Below are 22,513 nucleotides of genomic sequence, written 5' to 3' on the forward strand. Positions count from 1 at the left end.
CAGTTATTCAACCTTTTATCCTACCCATGATCGATGATGTTGGCTCATTCTTGCACTTATCTTCGTTCTAGGAGCAGCGGCTAAGCCTCGATCGCCACATACGACAAGTATGTCAACTTCGAAGTCGCATATTACAATGGCCTTCATTCCACTGTATTGCGATACGGTGTTGCGTGAACGACCGGGCCGGGTTTATTTATTTATTTATTTATTTAGTTAGTTAGTTAGTTAGTTAGTTAGGTAGGTAGGTAGGTAGGTAGTTAGGTAGTTAAATAAATAATTAATTAATTAATTAATAATTAGTTAGTTAGTTAGTTAGTTAGTTAGTTAGTTAGTTAGTTAGTTAGTTAGTTAGTTAGTTAGTTAGTTAGTTAGTTAGTTAGTTAGTTAGTTAGTTAGTTAGTTAGTTAGTTAGTTAGTTAGTTAGTTAGTTAGTTAGTTCACAGGCTCCCGAAGGAGTATTGCGTGAGGGGAGGATACAGGTAATTAGCAAAAAAAAGGAGTACTAAGCAATTTTACATTGTTAGCGAGTAAATATGAAAGAACAAATATCTAACAATATAGATAACGCGATAAATGAAACAAAACGATTGTGTGAAGTAGCAAAAAAAAGTGCACCGAGAAATTATACAAATGGTAGGTGGTGAAGATGAAAGAACAAGTCTCTAACAACGTTAACGCAGTACAAAACAAATGACACTTCCGGTTCGTTCGCGCTCAAATTTCTCCCGGTGGACGAAGTTGGTGATGCATTTTGCTTCGTCACAAGTTCAGGTGCAATACCGTATCGTTGCGTCAAGATTGGGTCGGGAGGCTTCCGCTTCACTGCAACGTTCATAACGCCGCCATCTTTGCGTTTGACATTTTGTGTTTTGCAGTTATAAAACACGTTGTCGCAAGATTTTGCCCTTAGGGCGCGTGTTTCAGGTATGCGCCTGCTGTCTTTTAACCAGCGAGATCACGAGATTCAGCGGTCTAAATTTCGTGTCTTTTTTTCTTTTTTTGAATGATTTATTGACACGTTATTACAGGCTGTCTTAGGGGACACGGCTAAAGGCAACCATTTGCCTGACTGGAACGTGCTCTCCGTACAGTATCAGCGTATAGCAACACTGTAGAAAGACACTCAACAGAGCACATCTGAAACTAAACTCGCTATACATGCATAGTGCACTTCAGACGCTAATACAGTTCTTTTTTCTTGCTTTTTTGAAATTATTCCTGTTTTAGCTCGTATTTAATGCCGAGCTCTCTTACGTGTGATTGGAAGTCCAGCGAAAAGTTGGAGAAAAACAGGTTTCGGAGATATTTCACATAAACTGCAATAAATATGCTTGCGGCCGCAACTTCGCAAAAAAACTACGTAGACTCGGCGACAAAGTTACGTGCATTTAGGATATTTTATTTTGTAGTTAACGCGGGTTTGTTAATCCGCTGTTGCAGCAGAATTCTACGCTTTGAGCAGGATTACACTCGAAGAGGAGAAATCACTCGGGTGCGCACAAGCGTCTGTTCGATCGATTGGTCGTCCAACATATCGTGGAGCTCCCTCTGGAGCGCCTTTTCACTCGCCTGACGTTTAGACTTAAACGAGAAATTAGAACCAACTTCAGCAGACGTTCACGTTCCTCGAATAGATAGACAAATATGTAACGTAAATAAAATAAAGCTGCATATTATTCATTCCTAACAACACTGTTCTTATGCTACAATTGCAACATTTAACTGTGTAAAATTACGCATCAGTCTGGTTGCAACATGCATGTTTATTGGGCAAATAATTCTATCTACAAAAACAAAATAAAGGTATAAGGGTGTGAGTTATGAACAGATTTATGCCCTCATTCAGTTTTAAGGGTATAAACTTATTCCACAGTGTATATCAAAGAACTCATAGACTGCACTAAACAACAAATCAATGAGCAGTAGCAGCTTTTGACGCTTATAAAGGCCGCTTAAAAGAGCTTCCGACAGAGGCGCGCAAAAGTGCAAACCGGCTATGTTCAAGTCATCTAGCCGTACCCAAAGTACAGCGCTAATTAGTTGTAGGAAGGAGGTGACTCATGCACACCTTTTCATCCCTTTGGACAATGTCGATTGGACACCGCGGCATCCTACTGTAGTTCACGCCGAAATTGAAGTGCTTGTAGCTGAGTTTCCTGTTACAGCTTGTTTCGTCAATGAACTCACTGGTCACATGTAATTGGTTAATGAGGTAAAAAATGTATTTAAAGAACAGCGATCGTTACCGAGTAAACACAGTAACAAAGTTAAATTGCGAAAACAACCAGAAAGTGTAACTGACGGCAAGTAGTTGATCATCGTCATCATCATCATCATCGTCGTCATCGTCGTCGTCATCGTCATAGTCATCATCATCAGCCCATTTTATGTCCACTGCAGGACGAAGGACTCTATGTGCGATCTCCCATTACCCCTGTCCTGCGCCAACCGATTCCAACTAGCACCCCCAAATTTCCTAATTTCGTCGCGCCACCTAGTCTTCTGCCGTCCTCTACTGCGCTTCCCTTCTCTTGGTACCCATTCTGTCACCCTAATGGGCCAACGGTTATCTATTCTGCGCAACTAATCTGGCGAGTAGTTAATTACACGTAATTGGTTAGGCACATGTGTCACGCAGAACTATAGTTTGCCTACTATTGATACTGCCGATAGTTTAATAGCTTTTGCACTGACAATACTAAATTAGAAAGAAAGAGAGGGATAAAAAGGAAGGCAGGGATGTTAAGCACTATTCTGCGCTGGGGGAATGGAAAAAGGACTAGAAAGAATGAAGAGAGAGAGAGAGAAGGAGAGAAGGGAATGCGGTCAGTGTGAGGCGCTCCCACAAGTCAGTCCTCAGAAAGCACAAAAGTGCCTTCACTATTATCGGTCGGGACGGCGTTCCAGAATTTTCTGTTCACGCGGCTGGGGATGCATCTAGTCTGCTGAATGCGTTCGACATAGATTGTCTTTGTTCTTTCAAATTGAGGACTGCGGCTCAACAGATGGGTCATTGTTTTCACCGCAGCAGCAGACATCACATGCAGGATTGTCAGCCATTCCAATTAGGGTTCAAGAATTATCTTTAGTACTATAGCCATAGTACACTGCAGTCCAGTAGTAAACAGAACACCCAAATGTGCGATGTATCTTTCTGTTACTCTATAATGACGAGATTGATAATGATGATCTTTAAAGCCTGGTCGCAAACAATCTTTGCAAGAATGAATAGCTGCGGCATGGCTAGCTTTCCAAAGGCGCTAAGTAAATGGGTGCCAAATAAAAATCGGATGTTGTGGAAAGAGAACAGAAAAAGCTGGCCAAAGGGCCTGTGTGCCGTAGACACGTGTAATAGGGCCTGTTGTGAGGTAAACATCACTGACTGTGGTATAAAATATAAACCTGCCACATGACTATAGACCGCCATAAACACTGAATGACATCAGGTGCAGGCAGCAATCATAGGTTCTCATGTAGGCTTCAGCCGTGAAGCCACAAGCAAAGTTGCATAATACTCATTTTGTTTCTGCGTTGCTTCGGAGACGCTTGTCGTTGCTTCGCTGCTGATAATTTGCGATACTTCGTTTAGCAGGCAAAGAACAGTATAACCACACTAACAGCCTGTTTCTGCGAAACATTAGGTTAGTTTCGATAGTCGAAAGTGCGGAATAATTAATTCACTTTTAGAATACGAATTGTTACGTTGTAATATTCAATTCGTATTCGAAACGTCGAATATTCGCCAGCCCCTAAACAAAACCAGTATTGATGCCTTGGACGAAATTACTTATTGACAGTTGCAGAGTTATTGTTTTCTGTTCCTACTATTGTTTATATATTCTCATTACTGCAATGTAATTTGCTTTGCTTTTTGCAGTTGTTAGTGTCGTTCTTTTCGTGTTGCCCCTCCTGCTAGGACCCAGTTAGGGTCTGCAGTATGCTGTAAATAAATAAATAATAATAAAACGCCTTCCCTGAAATGTGACAAAAAAAATTCTAAAGTTTCGCTCTGACGCATTCGGGTGTTTCCCTAGACGACACAAACTACCTTCACAGTTGTCTGCACTCTTTCCTAGAGCGCTCGATCACCGCGCCTCAGAGCAAACGGCGCAATAAGGCGTCCGGTGTGCAACGTTGTGGAAGCTACGCAAGAAGTCCGGCGACGACAATGTATCACTCCGCGCGTTGCGTCCGTGCCTCGCTGCGCACCAAAGGTGTACACTCGGCGAGCGTGCGCGTGAGGTTGCCGCGACGGGCTGCCAATAAAAAAAAGCCCGAAAAGAAACGCAATGAAAAACAAACTGAACTAAACGAACTCGTTAAATAGAAGTTTATAGCACAGTTCGTTTGTTTCGAAGAATTAAACACATTTAATTCAATACTGAGCCCATACAGAGAACAGTTCAGCACAGTTACGATCAAGAACATAAAACTATTTCTAAGTGCGGACGTAGCCACTGCAATAAGGTCTCTCTGGCCTCCACAGCGTTGCACCTGATGTCTGAAACGGAGTATAGGTTTACCGGAATACCGCGCCCCATAATGTGGCTCGCGTGAGTGGCGTACCGTGTATATCAAGTCTTTCAAACCGAACAGCTCAAAAATACCGTTTCTCTTCATTTCGTCTCGCAGCGCACTACACAAATGCGTTAGGGAACGGCGTAAGCTTCTGTAGCGTTATCAAAAACACTGTAAACCTGAACAAATCCGAGGACGCCTAAGCATTCCTTATAAGTTAATGCTCAAGTGAACGCCGCTGAGAGGTCCTGTAACTAGAGTTTTGCGTTGCCAGTAATGTACCATGGCTGTACGGGCTGCCCTAGCCAGAAAGAAGCAGCAGCAGCCTTCCCACCTCTGTATGCCACCGACGTCCTCCGCGACGAGAGACCGAGGAAGCAGCAGCTGCCACCAGGGCCGGGAGGCGCGCGAGGCAGCTAATCCCAATGGAAGTGAGAGAGAGGGGGCGGAGGGATTGATAGGGAGAGAGAGAGAGATACGGAAGACGCGCCGGCTTCCGAGAGGGGGACGGCGGCACCCGCCCGCGCGCGTCACGTGACTGCCTCGCCGACGACGCCGCCATCTCGCTCCGCGGTCTCGCGTCGAGGTAGCTGCTCCGTCCAGGCGAGCTGGTGACGTGGCGTCGCGGCGACGCCCTCTCCCCTCACGCAACGCCGTTTCGCTCGCTTTGCTCTTGTCGAGATGCGCTCGTAGCATGGCGTAGCGGCCAATGGGGAATTTAGATGCCGTTTCGCAGCTTCGGACGCCGCCTTGTTTCACTCCGCGGGCCATCTGATGCCTTCGGGTCGATCGTTGTCCCGTTCAACTTCGCAGCTGCTAAGGCGGTGGTCACAAGCACGCAAGCGACCGACCCTCCTGTAGCACCACCGAGACCGCCTCGCGTGACCATTCCGTCGACACCACGGCCTGTCCCACCGAAAGCGCCTCCCGTGGCCCCTACCACATCACGGCCCGTCGCGCCGTCCACCCCGAGAAGGACGCCCAGGGCGCCACCGACGCCGATGCCAGTGCCACCGACACCAAAGCCAACGACGCCGAGGCCAACGACGCCGAGGCCAACGACGCCGAGGAGAACGACACCGAGGCGAACGACGCCGAAGCCGACGACGCCGAAGCCAACGACGCCGAGGCCAACGACGCCGAGGCCAACGACGCCGAAGCCAACGACGCCGAGGCCAACGACACCGAGGCGAACGACACCGAAGCCGACGACGCCGAAGCCAACGACGCCGAAGCCAACGACGCCGAAGCCAACGACGCCGAGGCCAACAACACGGAAGCCAACAACCACACCGAAGCCAACAACCACACCGAAGCCAACAACGACACCGAAGCCAACAACGACACCGAAGCCAACAACGACACCGAAGCCAACAACGACACCGAAGCCAACAACGACACCGAAGCCAACGACACCGAAGGCAACGAGACCGAGGCCAACGACACCGAAGCCAACGACACCGAAGCCAACGACACCGAAGCCAACGTCACCGACGCCATCGACACCGACTACGACAACACCTTTTCCGGGAGAACGTAAGTGCATGCGGAGCTTCTATACTCGTAAAGGCCGCATTCAGTCGGCGGTGCCGCTCTTGTCTCGTCTTTCGTGCTTTGTAATAAATTGTGCCCAAAGCGTGGCGGTTACGACGTGTTTCCGACTCTGCATATCACTTGCGGCGCATGCAGCCTACAAAAAGCATAGCCTTCGGGTTTTGTTTATGACGCTCGGAGGAACGGGCACGGATTCGAACACCTTTTGAAAGCTTTTTACCTTTGCGTGTCACGTGATACTCCACCGCGGTGCGTTACCGTGAAACGCGTTGTGTGCATGCGCGTCTTCAGAGTGGTTGCATGACGTCACCGCAGCCTCTCGGACGACAGCCTGCTGCGATTTTAATTTGCTCTTGTAACTTGATGCCCGTCGTCTCAGCAGGAAATAGAGTGAAATCAAGCATCGCCTATAGCCTTATCTCGTGCGGGCAATAAAGAGTTAGCGCTATGTCTCGTTGCTATATTTCATATTAGCGGTTTCCGTTTTGCGTAAGCCTGAGGCCCAAGTAGAGACGCCACCGGGCAGCGTATTTTATTTTAAAAGTATTTTTATTTCTGCCCTACCAGAGGACGCCACAGCTTTAGCAAAACTGAACATGTGCTTGCCTTAGCCGCGCCAATAATCGCGTGGAGGGTAACAGTGATATGTACGTTCAAATCAGTTTGGATTAAAGGCGACGACCGTTAGCTTGACGAGGTCCACGGAGCCTTCGAATATACATTGCAGAGGCGCTTCTACGCGGTGATCATTCTTTATCTTTCCGGAATTTTTAAACATCGACTGTCGCATATCACATAGTTTGTGTCTTTGAGTTGGATTATTCAGACAGGCGGACATTACCTGAACGAGAAATCAAAACGCATATGAAACTAATTTAAACTCGCTAATTAACTTTTCTTGGCTATCTTACTTTCCGGTACATATTGTAATTAGCAAATAGCAGCTGGTGAGCTTGCAAGGCGTCTCCACCTCTATAAGGAATTTCGAGAATGGCGCCAGTTTTGACATATGTGTCAACAAACTCGCCGTAGCATATGCACTCTTGTTCCAGTTACGGCGAGGCTTATAGCGCACGAAAAGGCGAGGGTACAGAAAGACGTGGTACGTGCGTCTTTCTGTGCCCTCGTCTTTTCGTGCTCTATAAGCCCCGTCATGACATACCAACACGCCCAAAACCCTGCGTTACTGAGTGTTCCAGTTTCTTTTTCAGAGGAACGCTCTTTTGTGCATTGAAGCACAAAAGCAAACTCGAACGTCCATGTATCTCGCCCCCCACATTGGGAAATAATACCTCGTAACTGATACCATCCTGGAGATACATTTAAAGTGGATACATCTTGCATTCTCACCTACGATATGAATTCGCAAATTCCAACATGTGCCGTAAAGTAAATAATTGAGAAGCTAATTAGAGGGTTTACGTTAATCGGTCGAATGTGCGTTTCGGTTTCTCGTGCTAGAAATGTCCGCCTCTCCAGGAGGGGTATTCTGTAACAGTACACCTAGTGGACTCTCCACTTCGGCCGCTGGTGATTGGCTAGGGCCGCTCGCGTCTCCTCCTACTTTGTACAGCTGCATCCAATCAGCAGCGGCCAAAATGGACAGTCCGCTAGGTGGACTCTTACAGAATACCCGCCCCAGCTCAACGACAAGAATTATGCTCCTGCCACAGGCGATTTATAAAAATTTCATAAAACTGATAAATGATCGCCCTGTATGGGAGCAACAGCAAAATGGAGAATGCTAAATATGCACAGAAGTACGCGGTCGTTTAACGGGACAGCGTTAAGAACTCCCTGTCGCAGAAAATCTGGCCTCGGCGTCCCACGTTCAGCGTCGACCGTCCTAACGCGAAAAATTATTCCGAACCACGCATACCCAACCGCGCAGGCCTTCCGTGTAGCGCAGAGACGTTACTGAACTAAGTGAATTTCTCAAACTAAAATTAATCGGAAAAATCGTAAAGTACGGCTTGCACACAAGCTATAGGCATGATAGCGTCGGACTGTAATTCGAACATACGAGAAAACATAACTATGTTACGCGAAAACTCAAACACAAACGCCTTTTTCCAGCGTTTCTACCATTCATAGAGCGACGCGCCCGGTTCCTTGCAAACGCTCCAGATGGCGCTTGCCTCCGCAAATCCGCGGCCCATGCAAGAAGCCGCGTTTCTACCAGAAAGCTCGCCTTCGTGTATAACGCTCGTCGCCAACGCTTCCCTGTAAACGTTACGGTTACGTAAGCTGCAGTTGCCGGGAAGCGTGAGAAGCGATCAGGGATCTTTGAATTCTATCGCGTTCCGCTCTCAAAGGCGAAGCTTAAGAGTCTTCTAACTTCTTTGCTCTATGCTTAGGCGTGTTGAGGGGCGTGTTGTTGCTAGCCTTGGTATACGTGATATCTATGACGTTGTATTACCCTTCGCACATTTTAGAGTGTCAATTTCTTTTTTTTATGTTATTGCACGTTATATTAAACTCGCAAACGAGAGCCCTTCGTTTCCTTGATTTGAGTATCTTTTTTTTTACTTTTCAGCATCGCGACCGGGAAAACCCCCACGTAAGAATGTTGCTCTTATTTCGATTTACAATATGCTACTCATGTCGCACAATATTGCTCCCTGTGATGACTTATACCTGCCACGTGCGTCGACCAACAGCATTCTTCTCTCAATTGGGCCTGAGGGCCCTTTTTTTCTTTTCTGCCGTGAAACGTTATTTTCAATCACGTGGTTGGATTTTGCGCAACAGGCAGCATCGTTCACCCGTGTTAGCATGAACGCTCGTTTTCTGTAATGAGGAATTCCAGCTTCAAATTCGTCACTACAGTTTCTCGATACAAACCCTGCAGCCACGGACTACAAATAACTGTGAATAATTATTTTCATTTTATCTTGTTGTATCCTCAAGACTGAAGTACAGAGGGGAGTGGGTAAGAAACATATACATAAGCAAATAATAAAACAGCGAAAGGTGGTTAGTTATTACAGAAAAATTGATTAGTTAATTGTATATGGGAGTCATGAAGTCTGATAAGGCAGAACGAAACTTTGAGTTGTCCTTGATTGCGACAACTGCGCCAGGAAGGTGGTTCAATTTCTGAGAGCTCCTAGGAATAAATGATTCGTGACAGGTTCTGGTGTGGCATTGAATTATTCCAACCTTACGGCTATGATCAATGCGAGAGGAAATGTAGGTTGGAGATGATGTCGCGCAGGTAGGGAATTGTGGAAATAAAGCAAGGCGAAATCACTTACGTCGGGCTGAGAGAGAAATGTGCAGAACTCGCGAACTGCGCTCTCAATTTCACGTTTATCTAGACTACGTCGAAGGAATGCTGAAGTGCACGATAGGATGATCAGTTGTGCACTTTGTAGTGAGTCTTCGTAATTACGTTCACTCTAGTTCACTAAAGTTCGCTCTACAGTTAACTTTAGTTCACTGGAGTTCACTCTACAGTTCACCCTAGTTCACTCACGTTCACTCTACAGTTCGGTAAAGTTCACTACCATTCACTCTACAGTTCACTTTAGTTCACTAAAGTTTACTTTACAGTTCACTCTAATTCACTAAAGTTCATCCTACAGTTCACTATATTTCACTCTACAGTTCACTTTAGTTCACTAAAGTTTACTTTACAGTTCACTCTAATTCACTAAAGTCCATTCAACAGTTCACTAAAGTTCACTCTACAGTTCAGTCTAGTTCACTAATGTTCACTCTACAGTTCAGTAAAGTTCACTACCATTCACTCTACAGTTCACTTTAGTTCACTAAAGTTTACTTTACAGTTCACTCTTTTTCACTAAAGTTCACTCTACAGTTCACTCTAGTTCACTCTACAGTTCACTTTAGTTCACTAAAGTTTACTTTACAGTTCACTCTAATTCACTAAAGTTCATCCTACAGTTCACTCTATTTCACTCTACAGTTCACTTTAGTTCACTAAAGTTTACTTTACAGTTCACTCTAATTCACTAAAGTCCATTCAACAGTTCACTAAAGTTCACTCTACAGTTCACTCTAGTTCACTAATGTTCACTCTACAGTTCAGTAAAGTTCACTACCATTCACTGTACAGTTCACTTTAGTTCACTAAAGTTTACTTTACAGTTCACTCTTTTTCACTAAAGTTCACTCTACAGTTCACTCTAGTTCACTCTACAGTTCACTTTAGTTCACTAAAGTTTACTTTACAGTTCACTCTAATTCACTAAAGTTCACTCTACAGTTCACTCTAGTTCACTAAAGTTCACTCTACAGTTCACTCTAGTTCACTACATTTCACGCTACAGTTCACTCAAGTTCACTAGCCAAGCTCTGGCCATACGCATGCGCCCGGAGAAGCGCCTGCGCTCAGACGTTCCAGCACGCCTGTTACCAGTCAGGCCAAAGTCTGGACACGTGCACCTAAAGATGAGCGGTGAAATTGATGGCGCCAAGTCGCAGCCCATGGAACTCACTGAAAACTGCTTTCTCTTCTCGCTAGGCTGCATGTATATTGCGCTGATGTTGGCACGCGAAGCTTCGGCGCTGGTTGCCATTAGCAACTTGTGTAAGAAGAAACTGCATCGTCCGGAGGTTTAGATGTTGTGGTCGTTGTTCACAGCGTTTGCCAGCCGCCTTGGCAGGCGGTGGCGAGGCATTGCTCATTGCCGCCCCGTCAACTACCGCCCCCTTCTCGCTAACGTCGACTTGCTGTAAACTGTTTGAGCTTACTTTATCAAAAGCGTTCAATGAGTTTCTTGAAGAGAATAAAATTCTAACCAACTCTCAATATGGTTTCAGAAGGGGATACTTAACACTAAAAGAACTAGTGGCGCGGTCATTTACACTTTAGTTTCTTCTGTTGAACACAACAACCAAATTGATTTAGTTCTGTATGGATTTTAGTAAAGCTTCCGATGAGGTACCTCGTTTCAAGCTAATATTTAAGCTAAGAAAGTATGGCGTACCAAAACTACTGGTTTCTTGATCGCTGAATACTTGCACAATCACGAACAGTTCAAAGATGCAGGTAGGCATCACTCGACCCGTCTTCCACTCTCATCTGGGGTACCACAGGGAAGTTGTATTAAGCCCTTTGTTGTTCCTCCTGTACGTGAACGAAGTTGTTGATGTATAGTCGAACGCCCAAATAAGACCATTTGCAGATGATTGGGTCTTTTTTAAAGAAATTACCCACAACAGTGACCAAGACAATCTGAATGATAGCCTCAGTAAAATTTTCTACTGGGCCACTCGAAGGGGGATGACCTTGAATTCTGAAAAAAAGTGTTTCTCTTCCCATTTACCGCAAGAAACATCTCTGTGTCTCTTATAGTTACATGCTAGGCTCTTCTGTACTTAAGTTTCTAACCATAAATATTTAGGTGTCATCCTTTGCAGCAAGCTGTCCTGGAACTTTCATTAGCAAAACATATCTTTCTTTGCTTTTCGTAAGTTGTGCTTTCTCAAATACAAGCTTAAACACGCCCCATTCTCTGTTAAACTACTCGCTTACTACTATTTAATTCGACCGAAGCTCGAGTACGCCTGTATTATCGGGATCCCTGCAATTAATGTAGCATAAAGAAAATTCAACGAATCCAAAGACAGGCTATCCGGTTTGCTTACAGCAAATTTTCGACATTCGGCTCTCCAACTGAACTAATGAGGTATAATGGTATTTCTACACTTTAATCGCCTCGAAAAAAATTATGACTCGGCTTAATAACAAACTGGCACTCGACCCGGCAATATACTTAACTCCACTAATAAAGAGACCTACTCGACAGCATCACCAAAATGCTCTAACCCCCTAGTTTGCCCCGAACCAACCTATTTAAATGCTGTTTCTTTCCACGCACCATTAATGCCTGGAATGACTCGCCTTTATATAAATTTGTATCAGCATTGTTTAGTTTTTGTATCAACATTATTACTGCATTCTTGCAGCATTTTGTTATATTAGCATTGTTTTATTTCTCGTGATCTAATATTCTATTTTATTTACCCTGCACAAGCTTGGTGTCTGCTTATGAACTAAATAAATGAATAAAGTTGTGAAAGTCGGTCGAGGAGACGCACCGTTTACCATTGCCGGCGCACTGCAGCTTTTGCTTTGACTGACTCCTACGGTGCTCGCGATCTGCATTAGCTTTTGTTGCGATGGCAAATTGTATGGACACTCCAGGCGCATTTATGCCGTCGCCGTCGCCGTGATGTTATGTAAAAAGTCCAAGGGCGATGACACCGTCGCGCCGCGCCGTATGCTGTATGTGCGAGTGAAAGCGGGCGAGGGTGAGCCGACGATCCCGGCTCAGTCTCGTGCGCGCGAGGGAAGGAAGCGGGGAGCAAGCGCGCCGTCTTCCGTCGCGTGCGCGGCATCGGGGGAGGGAAAGGGCGGAGGGGGGGGCGTTTTACTTCGGTAACAACTGCGCATGGCACGGTCGCGCTGACTTTATCTTGAAAGCGATCAGCTTTGGGGGCACAGTCTGGAATGGCCGACGGCTCGTAGCTTTGCGTGTGCTGTGTTCTCGACGCTCAGTTTGCGTCGGAGCGATAGACAGCACGAAGGTCACTTCGCTCGCCGCTGCTGCCGCGCTTCCTCGCGCCAGCACTTTGACAGCGAGTGGCCGCAGTCATCGAGTGCGAGGCGATGTGCACGTGTTCGTGTTTTCCTGTGCACGCTGGCACCATGCTTGTTAATTTAGTTAGTGAGCGAATATTTGCAAGTTTGTACGGCCGATAAAACTACTATTCTTACTTCGTACGGTTGTCTACTAATTTGCTGTTGCAATTTATGCTTCGCCTTTCGGGCGAGACTGCGACTTTTTTTTCAGTTTTCATCGAGAGTGCTGGACGTGCTACTTCGATTTCTCTATTCAAATAAATTTACAACGCAAAAATACTTAAATGAGACGATCACTGCACGGATTTTAATTAAGCGGGCTGCGCTTCAAAGATATATCTACCACGTAATTGTTAGTTACTTTTTTTGTAAGAGCCTTGAGAGCACTTTCTCTGATGGTAAGTCTGAAGGCAGTCACATTTTAATCCATCGCGCAGGCTTTTTTAAATCTTGAACGTGGCGTCTAATCTGAGATCATCATCATCATCATCATCATCATCAGCCTGGTTACGCCCACTGCAGGGCAAAGGCCTCTCCCATATTTCTCCAACAACCCCGGTCATGTACTAATTGTGGCCATGCCGTCCCTGCAAATTTCTTAATCTCATCCGCCCACCTAACTTTCTGCCGTCCCCTGCTACGCTTCCCTTCCCTTGGAATCCAGTCCGTAACCCTTAATGACCATCGGTTATCTTCCCTCCTCATTACATGTCCTGCCCATGCCCATTTCTTTTTCTTGATTTCAACTAAGATGTCATTAACTCGCGTTTGTTCCCTCACCCAATCTGCTCTTTTCTTATCCCTTAACGTTACACCTATCATTCTTCTTTCCATAGCTCGTTGCGTCGTCCTCAATTTGAGTAGAACCCTTTTCGTAAGCCTCCAGGTTTCTGCCCCGTAGGTGAGTACTGGTAAGACACAGCTATTATACACTTTTCTCTTGAGGGATAATGGCAACCTGCTGTTCATGATCTGAGAATGCCTGCCAAACGCACCCCAGCCCATTCTTATTCTTCTGATTATTTCTGTCTCATGATCCGGATCTGCAGTCACTACCTGCCCTAAGTAGATGTATTCCCTTACGACTTCCAGTGCCTCGCTGCGTATTGTAAACTGCTGTTCTCTTCCGAGACTGTTAAACATTACTTTAGTTTTCTGCAGATTAATTTTTAGACCCACTCTTCTACTTTGCCTCTCCAGGTCAGTGAGCATGCATTGCAGTTGGTCCCCTGAGTTACTAAGCAAGGCAATATCATCAGCGAATCGCAAGTTACTAAGGTATTCTCCATTAACTTTTATCCCCAGTTCTTCCCAATCCAGGTCTCTGAATACCTCTTGCAAACACGCTGTGAATAGCATTGGAGAGATCGTATCTCCCTGCCTGACGCCTTTCTTTATTGGGATTTTGTTGCTTTCTTTATGGAGGACTATGGTGGCTGTGGAGCCGCTATAGATATTTTTCAGTATTTTTACATATGGCTCGTCTACACCCTGATTCCGCAATGCCTCCATGACTGCTGAGGTTTCGACAGAATCAAATGCTTTCTCGTAATCAATGAAAGCTATATATAAGGGTTGGTTATATTCCGCACATTTCTCTATCACCTGATTGATAGTGTGAATATGATCTATTGTTGAGTAGCCTTTACGGAATCCTGCCTGGTCCTTTGCTTGACAGAAGTCTAAGGTGTTCCTGATTCGATTTGCGATTACCTTAGTAAATAGTTTGTAGGCAACGGACAGTAAGCTGATTGGTCTATAATTTTTCAAGTCTTTGGCGTCCCCTTTCTTATGGATTAGGATTATGTTAGCGTTTTTCCAAGATTCCGGTACGCTCGACGTTATGAGGCATTGCGTATACAGGGTGGCCAGTTTCTCTAGAACAATCTGCCCACCATCCTTCAACAAATCTGCTGTTACCTGATCCTCCCCAGCTGCCTTCCCCCTTTGCATATCTCCCAAGGCTTTCTTTACTTCTTCCGGCGTTACCTGTGGGATTTCGAATTCCTCTAGACTACTTTCTCTTCTATTATCGTCGTGGGTGGCACTGGTACTGTACAAATCTCTATAGAACTCCTCAGCCACTTGAACTATCTCATCCATATTAGTAATGATATTGCCGGCTTTGTCTCTTAACGCATACATCTGATTCTTGCCAATTCCTAGTTTCTTCTTCACTGTTTTTACGCTTCCTCCGTTCCTGAGAGCATGTTCAATTCTATCCATATTATACTTCCTTATGTCAGCTGTTTTACGCTTGTTGATTAACTTCGAAAGTTCTGCCAGTTCTATTCTAGCTGTAGGGTTAGAGGCTTTCATACATTGGCGTTTCTTGATCAGATCTTTCGTCTCCTGCGATAGTTTACTGGTATCCTGCCTAACGGTACCACCGACTTCCATTGCACACTCCTTAATGATGTCCACAAGATTGTCGTTCATTGCTTCAACACTAAGGTCCTCTTCCTGAGTTAAAGCCGAATACCTGTTCTGTAGCTTGATCTGGAATTGCTCTATTTTCCCTCTTACCGCTAACTCATTGATCGGCTTCTTATGTACCAGTTTCTTCCGTTCCCTTCTCAGGTCTAGGCTAATTCGAGTTCTTACCATCCTGTGGTCACTGCAGCGCACCTTGCCGAGCACGTCCACATCTTTTATGATGCCAGGGTTAGCGCAGAGTATGAAGTCTATTTCATTTCTAGTCTCACCGTTCGGGCCCCTCCACGTCCACTTTCGGCTATCCCGTTTGCGGAAGAAGGTATTCATTATCCTCATATTATTCTGTACCGCAAACTCTACCAATAACTCCCCCCTGATATTCCTAGTGCCTATGCCATATTCACCCACTGCCTTGTCTCCAGCCTCCTTTTTGCCTACCTTGGCATTAAAGTCACCCATTAGTATAGTGTATTTAGTTTTCACTCTACCCATCGCCGATTCCATGTCTTCATAGAAGCTTTCGACTTCCTGGTCATCATGACTGGATGTAGGGGCGTAGACCTGTACAATCTTCATTTTTTACCTCTTATTAAGTTTCACAACAAGACCTGCCACCCTCTCGTTAATGCTATAGAATTCCTGTATGTTACCAGCTATATTCTTATTAATCAGGAATCCGACGCCTAGTTCCCTTTTCTCTGCTAAGCCCCGGTAGCACAGGACGTGCCCACTTTTTAGCACTGTATAGGCTTCTTTTGGCCTCCTAACTTCGCTGAGCCCTATTATATCCCATTTACTGCCCTCTAATTCCTCCAATAGCACTGCTAGACTCGCCTCACTAGATAACGTTCTAGCGTTAAACGTTGCCAGGTTCATATTCCAATGGCGGCCTGTCCGGAGCCAGTGATTCTTAGCACCCTCTGCAGCGTCGCAGGTCTGACCGCCGCCGTGGTCAGTTGCTTCGCAGCTGCTGGGGACTGAGGCCGGGGTTTGATTGTGTTGTTCATATAGGAGGTGTGGCCAAGTACTGCACCAGGGTGGCCAATCCTGCTCTGGTGAGGGAGTGCGTTACCGGTTCTGGTCACCGGGATCAGGCCACACTCCAGGCCTGTTTATGCAATTTTATCAACACGCGGATTTTTTTTTATTCCGGTGGAAAATTGCCGACACCGAGATTCGAACCACGGACCTCTTGCACGCGAGGCGGGTGTTCTACCTCTACGCCACCGCTGCAATCCAAATTTAAACGCACATGTGTTGAAGCGATAGACAGCACGAAGGTCACTTCGCTTGCCGCTGCTGCCGCGCTTCCTTAGATAGATCTAGAGCCTAAGCTTTCACTTAGTTCAACTGTCGATCGCGCTGCTTTTATTTCGCAGGTCGCTTCACACTCATCTGCGTGTTCGAGTTTATCAGCGTCTGGGTCTGGGGTCCGGTTCACCAGTGCACCGACTACGTCTATATCCGGATGTACACCTACACCTACCACAGGACAGGGGACCAGAAAATTGAGTTTTCAGCGAAGATGCTGGAGAGTGGTGAGTTGCAGCTTGTTTTCTGAAACGCGGAATAGTCCACGTCATATTAGGTGCGCATACCAGATGGTTAAAAAGAGAGAGAAAAGAACTCGCGAATGGCGTCCACCTTCGCAAAGTTTCAGAAGTCTACTCCACTGCAACATCTATGAGCCGTGACATTCGAATCAGCAACAATGTGGCTCGCGCGACGCCTTTTCTCGCATTGCCTTCTTTTCGCCTCGCCTTGATATATAAGGTGTTTTCTGTTTATTGCGATAGCCATTATACAGTCCTGGGTCATCTCGTTAGCAAAGGCGGCATTCAGCCCGATCCGGATAAAATTTCCGCGGTGCTCAACTTTCCACGCCCACTTCGTGCAAAACAACTGCGCAGCTTCATTGGACTCGCCTCATACTTTCGACGTTTTATCCGGAACTTCGCCAGCATTGCCTCGCCCCTCCACAAGCTCCTTGCTAGTTCCAGTTCCTACGATTGGAACGATCAGTGTGTAGCCGCGTTCCAAGAACTCAAGCGCGCACTAACATCCCCACCTGCTCTTTGTCATTTTGATGACAAGGCGCCCACACTACTGCATAATGACGCCAGCGGTCAAGGAATTGGTGCCGTACTGCTGCAGCGCGACCGCGAATTTTGCGAAAAGGTTGTTGCATATGCAAGCCGCACTCCTCACTTCCGCGGAAAAGGAGTAGTCGATAACCGAACGAGAGTGTTTGGCTGTTGTCTGGTTCATTCATAAATTTCCTCCATATCTCCACGGTCGACATTTCACGGTTGTGACCGACCACCATGCCCTATGTTGGTTGTCGACGATCAAAAACTTGTATGGGCGCCTAGGCCCCTGGATACTCCGATTACAAGCATATGATTTCGATGTCATATATAAGTCCGGAAGGAAGCACCAAGATGCCGATGTTCTTTCACGATGCCCATTACCACCATCATCGGAGCACATCACATCACCTTGTCAAATTGGCCGCATGGAGGACGCTTCGTCTATTACACCGATTTCTTCCTTGACTCCATCAAACCGCCCTTCAGTGCTTTCCACTCACCAGCGCGCCGATTCCTATTGCCATGGTATCATCAATCGCCTTAGCGGTGTTTCATCTCCACCCATTGCCAGGCTACGGAAACAGCTCAAACTGTTCAAGTTTGAAGACGACGTGCTCTACCGGTAGATATTTCAACCAGAAGGCCATCGATGGGTTCCCGTTCTACCGCGCTGCAGTTCTGCAGGCCTCATACGATTACCCTACGTCAGGCCACTTGGGTTACCACAAAACACACGGGCGCATACGCAGCCGATTCTATTGGCCAGGGTTTTCCACGAGCATAGCTAGATATGCTGCCTCGTGCACGTTTTGCCAACACCATAAGCGACCTACTACTGCTCCGGTCGGGACGCTACAACCACTTCCTTGTCCAGCAGAACCCTTCTCTGTCGTTGGCATTGACCTTTTCGGGTCACTGCCACCTATTGCAGACGGCAACAGATGGATCGTCACTGCTGTTGACCATTTGACCCGGTACGCTGAAACAGGTTCAATACGCTCAGGAGCTGCCTCAGAAGTAGGGCCCTTCTTCCTGCAGGCTGTGTACTTACGTCACGGGGTGCCTCGCGTTCTTTTGAGCGACCGAGGCAAGGCATTTCTTTCAAGCACTCTTAATCAAGCTCTGCAAGCGTCCAACACCGTGCACAAGACAACGTCTAGCTACCACCCTCAAACCAACGGCCTAACAGAGCGATTTCATCGCCCGCTGTGTGACATGCTATCCATGTATATTCAACCTGATCATCGTAACTGGGATGCGATTCTCCCATTTGTAACATTTGCGTACAACACGTCTGTTCAACGGGCCACCGGATACTCTCCGTTTTATTAGTATACGGCCGCCACCCAACCTCATCACTCGACGTTTCTTTCTTCTCTGGCCCCGTCAACGCTTCACCATTCATTTGCGACCAGTTTGTGTCTCGTCTTGCCCAATGTCGTCGTCGCGCCCGTATGAACACTGCAGCCAGCCAAGACGATCGCAAACATCGGTACGATGCCTCTCACCGCGTCGTTTCCTACCGCCCTGGTGACGATGTGCTCCTATGGACACCTGCACGAACGCCCGGTTCATGTGAGAAGCTTGAGTCTCCGTATATTGGCCCCTACAATGTCATCGAGCAGACCTCGCCGGTGAACTATCGCGCTACACCTGTTGAGGCCCCAGCCGACCGACGCTGCCGCGGAACAGAGATCGTGCATGTTTCTCGCCCGAAGCCCTTTCAGCTCCGTTCCACTGTCTAATGTACGGCCAGGCTGGCCGCTTCCGTCCACGGGGGAAATTAGTGTAAGCATTTATGCGGACTTCATCTTCATCTGTACAAAGTCATCATCAATCATCGGCTCGTGTTCGTTTCGCATCGGCGCCATTGTTCCTTCCTGGAATAAAGCGTCGTCTCGACCGTGGTATTTCAATATATATATATATATATATATATATATATATATATATATATATATATATATATATATATATATATATATATATATAAGATTCATGCGGGATCAACCTAAAGCAGGAAAAGCGCCGTTTTGCGAAGAGCTCCTGCTCCTATGCCAGTACCGCTCCGCAAAACACAGCTGTCATCATTGCAAGGTTCCCGCAGCCCGTCGACAAGAAGGCAGTGCGCAGTTTTCTTTGCCTGTGTGTCTATTACACGCGCTTTGTCAAACACTTCTCTTACAACGCTGCGCCTCTGGCTCTACTCAGGAAATCAACCCGCCGTGGTTGCTCAGTGGCTATGGCGTTGGACTGCTGAGCACGAGGTGGCGGGATCGAATCCCGGCCACGGCGGCCTCATTTCGATGGGGGCGAAATGCGAAAACAACCGTGTACTTAGATTTAGGTGCACGTTAAAGAACCCCAGGTGGTCGAAATTTCCGGAGTCCTCCACTACGGCGTTCCTTATAATCAGAAAGTGGTTTTGGCACGTAAAACCCCATAATTTAATTTTTTTTACTCAGGAAATCAAGCGCAAATTTTAAGTGAGAAACGCCGCAGTCCGAATCATGTCAAGAACTGTCAACAATGCCTGCAGTCATCGGTTGCACTTGCGCACTTCGAGGAAAACGCGGATGCTGAAATCCACACCGGCGCAAACAGCCTAGGCCTCGGCGCGGTGTTAGCCCAACGAAAAGACGTTCTTCAAAAGGTCGCGGCCTACGCTGGCCAGTCGCTGTCCAAAGCGGAAGCCAATTATTCTACGATGGAAAAAAGTGCGCCGATCCGTCATTTGGGCTGCGGCGAAATTTCGGCCTTGCCTGCACGACAGACCCTTCAAAGTGATAAGCCACTACCATGCCTCGTGTTGGCTCCCAGATTTATAGGACCCTTCAGGCCAACTCGGTTGGCGGAGTCTAAGGCTCCAGGCATTTGACGTCGCCGTGATGCACGAGTCCGGACGAAATCACTCTGATGCCGACTGCCTGGCTGGCTGGCGCCCCTGTTGACCCGCCGCCCCAAGACAACCAAGCAGACGACACTTTCCTCGGAAGAACAAGTGCAGACGACTTCGCCCAACAGCAACAAGCCGACCCGGCATTAAGAAACCTTGTGGAGTAGTTGGAAGGCAAGACGTATTCGATCCCTTACATACTGAAACGTGGATTATCTTCGTTTTCACTGCGAACTGACGTCGTTCCAAAGAAAATTTCTCGCCAAGCCGTGCAAGCCACATTCTCGTTGTGCCCTCTGCGCTGCGACCAGAGGTTCTGCACGCGGTGCGTGACGATTTGACCCCTGGGCACCTCAGGTTCCCCCGCACCCTCGCGAAGACACAAAAGGAGTGGACCCGCCTGGGCGCCGACGTCGCCCGTTACGTAAAGACGTGCCGAGGCTGTCAGTGATGCAAGACACCACCAACAAGGCCTGCGGGAAATTTGGAGCATATCCGACCCCCTGGCGCACCGTTTAAGCAGAGGGGGGGGGGGTATTCTGTAAGAATGCACCCAGCTAGCGGATATGTCCATTTCGTCTGCCTCTGATGGGCCGATTGGCTGGAGTGCCTGCCTCTTTCAAACACGTGGGCTAGCCCAGCCAATCAGCAGTTCAGAAGCAGACGAAATGGACATGTCCTCTAGGTGGACTCTTGCAGGATACCCCCGTCGTTGCAGTTCCCGTCGCAGCGAGAGGCAGCACGAAGGGGAAGTCGCTCGCCGCTGCTGCCGCTCTTCCTCACGCCAGCGTTTCGGCAGCGAGCGTCCGCCGTCATCGAGAGACACGTGTTCATGTTTGACGGGCTGTGCGCGCGTGACACCGTGCTCGCTAATTTAGCTCGTAAGCGAATGTTTACGACAGTTTACACGGCTGATAAGACTCCTCCTCACCTTATTGCCCATAGGCGTCCAATGGTTTGCTATTGCAAAGAGGGCTTCGCCTTTCGGGCGAAACTGCGGCCTTCGTTTTCAGTTTGTTTTGTTTACAGCGCCCGGGGAGGCGGCACTGACATGCGTACTTCTCTATTTTTTTTTACAAAGCTTATCTGTTACAAAGTTTATCTCTCGGCACAAGACACGCTTTAGTGCATTCGAACCCTCTCGACATGTCTAACGCATCGAACCAAATACTTTTTTCCTCGTGTTTTCTTCACACTGCCAATCGTTCAGCAACGCTCTTGTCTAATGTGTCTTGATGTGTGTTCATATATCTACTATTGCGATATGATGTGCGTTCATATATTTACTATTTTACCGTTTGGAATTATGTAATTCAGTGCCGTACTTGACACACCAGTCGGTTCTCTGCAGTACCATTTGCTTGTATGTGTGCTCTCTTTGTTGTTCAGGTACATTTATACCGAAGCGTAACCCACTCCTGCTTAAGGCCTGGAATTCAGGCCAGCAGTACTTAAATAAATAAACAAATAACTAAATAAATAAATAAAATTTTCCGACTCTACAGCAGGGAAACCTTGCCCAATCAAATCGCACGCGTGACGTCAATAGTGTTGTGCATTGTGGAACGCATGCGAGAGCCAGTGATTGCGCTAGAATCTAAGACAGGTCACGTGGGTATAAGAGGTCACGTGCGTCAATAGTCAATAGGTCACGTGCGGTCACGTGCGTCACGTGCGTAACAGGTCACGTGCCTAATAGCCGACGTGCTTGACCCGTAGGCGAAATTCCTACGACCCACGGCGGTGCTCGCTGCCATCTTTGTGCTGGAGTGACACTTCTGTTTTCCCGGCACAAGTTAGCCCAATAAACGGTCACCTTGCTGCGCCATGCTTTTTCCCAGGGCCGTATCCTTAACCCTCACGCATCCTGAGAATGCGCTTTCCGTCTCCACCCGTTTCTGTCAATCTGTCGATTTCTGTCTTTATCTATCCACTTTGCGTGTCTGTGCGTGTCAGTGCTTCCGCCTGGAAACCGGTCTACCCGCCTATTATCAATCAATCAATCTTCATTTCGGACACAAATACAATGTAGTAGGTATGTCCACGAGGCGTGGCAAAAGGAAACACGTATGTTTCCTGACAGGGCCTCCGCGATAGGGAGTACACATCAGACAGCATTTGCACTAACTCAAATACAGTGTGCAATAATATTGTAACGGGAAGGAAGAAGCGTTCGTCTATATACAGGTTGCTTTTAATGGCTGAGCCAACAAGCGTAGAGCATCGATACCGCTAAACACTTCTTCGTCGTCTTCTTTCCACATTACCGACTGTGACAATATAATACCAAATAGGTAGAACAAAACATAGATATTATAATACATAGGGAAAACAGGCAAATGTACACTTGACATAAATTATAATGAACTGAATAACACACAAATAGTAACAAGTCATACAAAG

The 22,513-nt window shown here is 46.9% G+C and overlaps 1 protein-coding gene across 2 annotated transcripts in view; it reads left to right on the forward strand.

Moving 5' to 3' along the window:
* LOC139049037 (uncharacterized) overlaps positions 1-22,513 on the forward strand; it is a 70,842-nt gene that overhangs the window by 23,032 nt on the left and 25,297 nt on the right. Inside the window, exons 6-9 of one of the 2 annotated variants that reach the window (XM_070524119.1) lie at positions 72-107; positions 5,335-6,057; positions 8,612-8,635; positions 16,504-16,662. In XM_070524119.1, the coding sequence (XP_070380220.1) occupies positions 72-107; positions 5,335-6,057; positions 8,612-8,635; positions 16,504-16,662 (942 nt within the window). The remainder of the gene's footprint in view (positions 1-71; positions 108-5,334; positions 6,058-8,611; positions 8,636-16,503; positions 16,663-22,513) is intronic. The other variant, XM_070524120.1, reaches the window with a different exon arrangement.

This window comes from Dermacentor albipictus, chromosome 8, assembly GCF_038994185.2.
Source record: "Dermacentor albipictus isolate Rhodes 1998 colony chromosome 8, USDA_Dalb.pri_finalv2, whole genome shotgun sequence".
Lineage (NCBI taxonomy): Eukaryota > Metazoa > Arthropoda > Arachnida > Ixodida > Ixodidae > Dermacentor > Dermacentor albipictus.